The sequence below is a fragment of the Grus americana genome, chromosome 23, assembly GCF_028858705.1.
Source record: "Grus americana isolate bGruAme1 chromosome 23, bGruAme1.mat, whole genome shotgun sequence".
NCBI classification, from domain to species: Eukaryota; Metazoa; Chordata; class Aves; order Gruiformes; family Gruidae; genus Grus; species Grus americana.
This window is the reverse complement of record NC_072874.1, coordinates 8,309,160-8,316,900: the sequence shown is the minus strand read 5'-3', so window position 1 is coordinate 8,316,900 and position 7,741 is coordinate 8,309,160. Positions and strand designations below refer to the sequence as shown.

The window sequence follows — 7,741 nt, the reverse complement described above, 5'->3', positions numbered from 1 at the left end:
GGAAACTTGAAATACTTGGGCTTAGAGGCAAAGGTAGTATTGTTACGGCAATTGCCTGTTGCTTCCTTTTCTTCCGTGTCACTGTTTGGAGTTGATCACTACAGTTCTCCCAGCTGGATTTCGTCATCTAACTCCTCTGAACAAGGGTTCAGAGTTGGTTCCAGTCTTCGGCAGTCACTTCTCAGCACCGGCATTGTCTGTCACTGTGTGCTGTTGACCTTCTGCCTGTCCACACGCTACTGTGCAGGCATCTGAATGCATCAGCTACATGTTGCAGACATTCTACAGCCTCTAGTTGCTTCCTGTGTTCCTGAGAATGATCAAAATCACACCTAAATCTTTCTGTGCAGCTGCTGCCTTCCCAGGTATCTAAATCCTCTTACAGTGTCTATGCAGCCACGTGACCAGCCAATGCAAACCAGCTTGATGACAAGGTATGTCTAGTAGGATCAGCCATACATCCGTTGTGATGAACGACCAGTTTTGAGGAGAGGCAAGAAAATCAGCAAGAGTGGGCTTTTGTTTTCTGTTACCTTTAGCTAATAATGTTCAAATATTCAAGGCAAGGGAACCCAAAGCAGAACATCTCTGGCAGTACACCCCACACAGGCATCAGTGGGGTTGGCGGGAACTGCTCAGCAGCAACCTGCTCAAAGGCTCGTAGCTCCAGCTTCCCATTCCCTGCCTCACCAGCTTTTTCTGGTGGTGTAAGCAGAAGCTTGAGAGGACAGGGTGAGGAAAAGTCCAGCCCAGACCTTGGAAGGAGACAGGAGGACTAAAATTGAAATGCTTTATGGAAATAGGCACAAACATCTCCCTGGCAGCAGTCTTGGCACATTCCAGGGGACTCCATGAGTTGTGCTATGGACGTACATCCACACAGAACTGCTATGGCCACAGGGCTTCTCACTTTTCTTGGTTTCCAAGAGGTCCTCCCACTTTGTATCTGGATTAGATGTGTAGGCAAGGAAACTGTGGAAGAGATGCATACATCGGTAAATTTGTCTGATGACATGAAATGAAACTGCAATGTCAGCTTGCTAAAGCCATCTAACAGAGGTGCTTGGGAGGCTTACAGTACCTAGACCTGGCAATGAGCTCTGCGGGGCCAGACAAGTAGTGGGGGGGCTCCCCTGGAACATGCTGAGAGAAAAATAATAATCAGTGAACTCAAGGCAACCATTATGTCTGCAGGAACAGTAACGGCTACAGCACGCTGGCACCACCGGCAGTGAGACTGAGACGCGGTTCTCACGGCCTCCCTCGTTGGGAGTCCTGCCACCAGCCCAGGAGATGCAGGTCTGAGGTGGTCTCACAGCTGGTGTCCCACTTCAGCTTCTTCCGTGACTGAGCCGCCCTTCAGCGGGCGATTGCCTTCCTCCTGCCGGGATTGAGTTCCTCTTGCTGCAACGCGGGGCCGCGGGCTGTTGCGCTGTACCGGTGCCCCGCTAGGTAGAACGGCCCTGCGCCGTGGAGGCCCCAGCGCCTGCTGCGCACGCGCGCCTGCGGCCGGCACGAGCGCCCCAGTGCGCGCGCGCCGCGGCCCGGAGGTGACGTCAGGAGGAGGTGCCGGCAGCCCACTCGCGGCCTTCTTTGTGCGGGGCGGCGCGGCGCGGCCGGGGCGATGCTGTCGGGAGGGAAGAAGGCCGCGGAGGCGGCGGCGGGCGGCGAGGGCGGGTCTGAGGCGCCGGTGCCTCCGCCTGCCGCCGCGGGGGCCCTGGGCTCCTCTGCCGAGAGCGGCGGGGCTGCGGAGCGCACTCCCCGCAAGAAGGAGCCGCCACGGGCCTCGCCCCCGGGCGGTCTGTCCGAGCCGCCGGCCGCCGGTGCCGCCCCTGCGCCCGGCGCCGAAACCACTGGCATCGCCGAGACCCCCGAGGGCCGCAGGACCAGCCGCCGCAAGCGGGCCAAAGTAGGTGTGGGGGAGGCTCGGGCTACGGGCCTGGCCCCGCCGGACCCCGCTGGCCTGGAGCCGCGGCCGGAGTGGGGAGTCTGGCGGGCGCCGCGGCCTCGGGCGGGACTTGCTCCGGCCGTTGGGCTGCTGGGCCCCGCCCCTGCTCGGGGCAGCTCGCGCCGCCCGGGACGGCTTCCAGGGAAGAGGCCGGCGGGGCGGGCGGCGGGCTGGGTGCCCCCGGGACCGCTCCCTGCCTCAGGGACGCTGGGCTGAGCCGACTGCCCGATCGGGCTTTACCGGGCGGCGCTGGTGTGTGGGGTGGGGGTGCTGCTCCGGAGAGGCCAGTCCTCCACGATAAGCATGCAGACGTGCAGGAAGCTAGTGCGGATTAAGGTCTCGTATTGTCGTAGGTCACCTTCATAAGGTCTGGGGAAAACTCGTGCACTATCACAAAGGGGAGCAGTCTGCAACAGACCTCAGAACTTTGTAGGGCTTCTTGGTCAGACACTGAGCAGTAAAAAAAAAAAAAGGCACAAAAAAACCCCCAAAAACCAACACCCTACCGTTGCATCTTATGCAACGTTCTTACGATCTTATGTTTTCACAAGCACGTTCGTGTTGTTACTAGGGACATATGGATGCAGCTTGTCTTGAGGCTTCTGTGCATGGAATGATGCCGGTATTGCAATGCTATAAAGGTAGTGGCCACACTCACTCCACTGTTCTTCAGCTTCCCTCAGTTGGTGTTGGAGAGTTGAGCCAATGCTGTGTTAAGGGTGAGATTTAGTAATGAGATCTAAAGTCTATAAACAGCTTCCCATAATCTGGGCCTGTGGTATGTAATTCTCATATGTTATTCTGAATATCTGAGAACATTACCATTTTTTTTGTGAAACTTTCTTGGAAATCTTGTTGCAGAAGACTTTGAAGATCTTGGCTGTGTCCAAAGCTGAGTGTGTTTGATATGGAAGCTGAAATTACTTCTAGGAACTCTGTTGAACTGTAGCTGTGGCATTGAATGTCTTGCTCTTCAGAGCTCTTATATGATGTGATAGCTGGACTTATCCTTTGCATATAGGAGCTGTTGGGCAGGTCAGTCTGGTGCATCTTTTAAACTGAAAGAGAGTTGATGTAGGTTGGACATAAGGAAGAAATTTTTTACGATGAGGGTGGTGAGGCACTGGAACAGGTTGTCCAGAGAAGCTGTGGGTGCCCCGTCCCTGGAAGTGTTCAAGGCCAGGTTGGATGGGGCTTTGGGCAACCTGGGCTAGTGGAGGGTGTCCCCACCCATGGCAGGGGGGTTGGAACCAGATGATCTTTAAAGGTTCCTTCCAACCTAAACCATTCTGTGATTCTTTGATCTTCAGAGGCAGCATACCTGCAGTTTACTTGCTTGATAGTGGTCTGTTAACAAGTAGGAATTAGCGCACTGTTTGTGGGTTGTATTTTGGTGATCTTTCTCTGCATTAACAATACCCATTTGCTAAAGGCTTTAATCTCTTTTAACACAGTATATCCCCCTGATCGCTTCAGGCAAGCACAAGGTTGCCTTACTGGGAATGTTAGTGGTGTGAACTGAGTTGGGGATGGTATCCAGATTAAAAATAAACCTACGGAAAAGCTTAGGGTGTTTTTATTGGACTTGATTGTTCTCTGAAAGTTGTGCGAGCTCAAGGAGGATGGGAGACTTAAGAGAGTCTTAAGGCAGAACTAGTTTGTGTTGGTTTCAGATACCTGATACTATACTTACGATGCTGTGGGATCGTTTTAACTTGCTTCAGAGTGGGAGCTCACAAAAGATCCTGGTGGTGCAACATTTGCTCAACAGCGTGAAAAACTGGATGTGCTGGACAAGATGGAATGTAAATATTTGACAGATAGGAGATCATAGAGTGTGTTAGTGTTTTACTGAATTTAGACTTTCCTATACATGAGCTTCCCAATGCTTTTGTCATCTCGCAGTAGAAGTTGACCTGCATATTGTGAGAAGTGCTTTTTTCCTTTCCAATAGGTAGGGAAATTCAATGGCAATATACAAAGCTTTCTTACCTTGGAAAGATGCTTGGTTTATTAAACAGTATGAGGTGCTTCCCTTCGAGGTTATTTCTTGGGTTTCCACATTCCTTTAAGTTGGAGTGAGTCTTTTTATCTGGTAATATTTATTTTTATAGGAGAACAGAACAAAACACATATGTCAATAAAGATTTTTCTCTTTTTTTTTTTTGCTCTTGTCTTGAGCTACTACTGTGACCATCCTGGAGAGGAGGCAAATGTGATCCCCTGTACCAGGGCAAGATGAAATCTTGTGCACAGTTCAGGTCACCCATGCTTGACAGATAAATTCAAGTTGGAAGATATGGATTGGACACAGAGGCAATTTGTTATCCCTGAGTTTGACAGGGAGGTGAAGGAAGGGAAGAAAACTAAAGAGGTTAAATGATGATATAACAAATACACATAAATTGTGCTCGATATGAGTAGAAAGTTCCTACTATTGAACAGGTGGGTGCTGGAGACTTTTTTTTTTAGTGGAGGTAAAATCAAGTGAAATTTGTTAAGCTGTTTAAGATTTTATAACACAGTAGCTGTCATAAGACTGGACAAGGTAACTCAGGCCTCTCTGAGCTGTAAGCAATTTTGTTGCTTGCAATGTTCATGTTAGTAGTGAAACTTACGGACATCTTCAGTGTATTTATCCTCTGTTCTGCTTTTTACAGGTGGAGTATAGAGAGATGGATGAGAGTCTTGCAAACCTGTCAGAAGATGAATATTACTCTGAAGAAGAGAGAAATGCTAAAGCTGAAAAAGAGAAAAAACTACCACCACCACCTCCACCAGCTCCTGCAGAAGAAGAGAATGAAAGTGAGCCGGAGGAGCCATCTGGTGAGTAAAGAGAGACCTTCTCCTCTGACACTACTTACCTGTTTTATTGCCAGAAATTAAGCGGGGTCAGGTGCAGCATCATGAATCCTGTGTCTGGTTTTGAATGATTGTTCTACACTGTTTTCTTTGCTGGCCCCACATGGTGGAAGGAGGGGAAAAACACAGAAGAGCAGCCTGGCAAAGATGGGAATATGCATAATCTAATTGCAAACTAACCCAAAACTCTCATACTACGTTCTCAGGATCCTTATTGACTTGTCTTTAGAAGCTTATTGACCAGGATAGGCTCTTTGGCACTTAGCTGCCACACCTGCTTGTGTACCAATGTTCACTTATTCCCCTGAGAGAAAAGAGGTTAGATTTTCTGGGAGTGTCACTATGCAGGAGAACAGATTTAATCTACAGTGATTCCTGTGGCTTTAACCTATGACTAATCTTAAATTCTGGTTGGATACTGTTTGCTTAAACTTCAGTGCTTTCCTCATTACCTTTGACAGACTTGTAAAGCTTCACTTTACGTTGGAAAATTTTTTGGTCAGTCTTGTTCAGGGTGCAGCTTTTGAAATTTATGGTATTAGCAGTACCCTATCCATTCTTTACCTCTGTTGTGTTTATGGCTACCACCATTAGTTAGGTCTGGTGTTGGTATATCACTCTGCTGTCTATAAAATCATGCTTTTGCAAAGTTCAGCTGTCAGAGAGATTTCATTATATGATGTGTGTGCTGATTGGTTTTAGGCAATAGCTGAAATTTAGTAGTTGAACTTTTGCTGGTTCATCACTGCTGTGACTGTTAGTCTTCAGTTCTACTGCTCTTAATTGGGTTCTTTTTGGCTGGCAGGTTTGAGAATGTAGACAATAGAACTGACATTAGTTTGGGGATACTTACCTTCAGTGTCAGAAAATATATTAAAAGCTGCAAATGTGTTTTATCTCAGGATTTGCCCCTGTAATCTCTCCTGAGCTGTGGCTGTTAGCTTCTGGCTTGATACAGGAATACTATAGCTCATAGCCTTGACTGAAATATTTGCAATGATAAAAATCCTCCCCACCCCTAGTTGTAGCTGATATATCAAAAAAGGAATTTTAATAGATGTAATTAAGCAAGTATCTTAAGTTTACTATTTAATTTAGCTTAGACTTTGGGTTCAGTCCTTGCGACCTAATATTAATACACTCTTGATATATCTCAGATGCTATTTTGTGCCTCTAAGAATGATTATTGAAATCAGTTTGAAACATAATAATTGAAGTACAGTGTTTTATCCTGTGAAGGAAGAAATGTAGAAGATAGGCAGCGGTAGACTCATGCTATTCTATATTCACAACAGTCTGTTAAGCAGTTGTTCTGCAAGCACTGGGTATTAGTTGTCTAAATACAACCAATTTTAAAACAGGCTATATCTAGCTGCCTAGAAGTGAGTAGATTTCAGGTCATCATATCCTTTCCTCATTCCTAGAAAACCTGTGATATGCATGAAGCAGTGATGTAGGAAGACAACAAATTTTCAGTTGTCATTCCATAGCTAGTCTTGCTGTAGTTTTAAAGACTTCTGAAACTATATACATTGGTGGATCTCTCTATCTTTGTCTTTATTAATGCAGGTGTCGAGCATCAGGTCATCTTATGCTGGCTGTTAAAGTGCATTGAAACTTCTAATGCAAACAAGCATTAGCAGGAAGAGGCATGGAGTCTGCTGTATATAGAAGCAATGTTTATAATTGAGATTTTCTCTCTCTGACATTTCTTTGAAGCAAAAATATAAGTGCTTAATAAGAAATATTAAATAGGACAGTAATGCTAGAGCATGTTTGCATATTGAAAATTTAACAAAATACAAAAAGCTTGTGTGTTACTGTTAATTTATTCTCATTGCGGTCCTTAATTTCCTTGTATGTTTAAAGCCTGCGAAAACATAGGTAATACAGTAGAGATGTAAAGCTGTCATGTTATAGGTTATGACCTTTTGTGTTGAAAAGCTTAATTGTGCAAACTTAAAAATGTAACAGTAGCTGGTATTTCATTAGTCTGTCCTCACAGGCAGTTTACAGTAGAAGGATGATATTAAGTATCACACTTTAGGTGACAGGGAAATGCTGGTTTTACTTGGGGTAGGTTCCGTTAATGTCCTCAGTTGTGGGGAATTCCAGATGTTTTGGCTATGCAGATTGTTACAGTCTGGATTTGCAAGATTTACTGCATGTTATTGCAGAGCAATTTTAAAAGGTGTAACAATATTTCAAGATTAAGTATCTCTCCTCTTTGTTACTTGAGTCATATTATCTGACAGCAAAAAGCTTCAAGCTCACTTTCAGTGCTGATTGACATTTGTGTTCTTGTTTGCCAATATCCCTTTTGAAATTAAGGAGCTTGCTTCTATAATTTTTCTCCTCTAAGGATCTTTTTTTGTTTGCCCTCACCAAATTGGATTTTAATTTTTATAGCTTCCTGAAGATTTTCTTTACCTGCTCTTGTCTTTTCAGTTTTGTCAGTGTTCTTACTTTGTGGTAATCTTATGTTTCTAGCTGCTGTTTTCCAAGGAAGTATGAGACTGAATATCATCTAGGTTAATGTCAAATGAATAGTCAAACTAGTGGTGCTCTGTCTCTGTTTTTCATCTGACTTTTTCTGTTTTCCTAATTAAATTCAGTACTTGGTGGTAATCGTGTGCCGCTATTCTTTATTTTAAGACAGTGGATGATTGTATGAAGTGGACTCCTTATAGACCTTCTTCCTGATTGCTGTTCAGCTCATGGTCTATTGGTCTGTTGCCTTGAGCCTTTCAGCAGATTCTGTTCCTGCACATGTTGTGTTCAGCTGAAATAATTGGATGATAACATGGATCAGCAGTTTGCTTGCTACTTTGTTCCTTTGCAGATGGAACATGACTTTCTTACAGGGAAGGAGAGGCAATCTGCACTAGCAGGCCTTGTTTCCACACTTCCGTACTCAGACTAGGTAGTGTT

General features: G+C 45.6%; 1 protein-coding gene across 3 annotated transcripts in view; it reads left to right on the top strand.

Annotated features, from left to right (window-relative positions):
• Positions 1 to 1,571: 1,571 nt before the first annotated feature.
• Positions 1,572 to 7,741, top strand: part of KDM1A (lysine demethylase 1A) — a 57,622-nt gene continuing 51,452 nt past the window's right edge. For all 3 annotated transcript variants that reach the window (XM_054802414.1, XM_054802415.1, XM_054802413.1), the window contains exons 1-2: positions 1,572 to 1,909; positions 4,609 to 4,774. In XM_054802414.1, the coding sequence (XP_054658389.1) occupies positions 1,625 to 1,909; positions 4,609 to 4,774 (451 nt within the window). In that variant the 5' untranslated portion in view covers positions 1,572 to 1,624. The remainder of the gene's footprint in view (positions 1,910 to 4,608; positions 4,775 to 7,741) is intronic.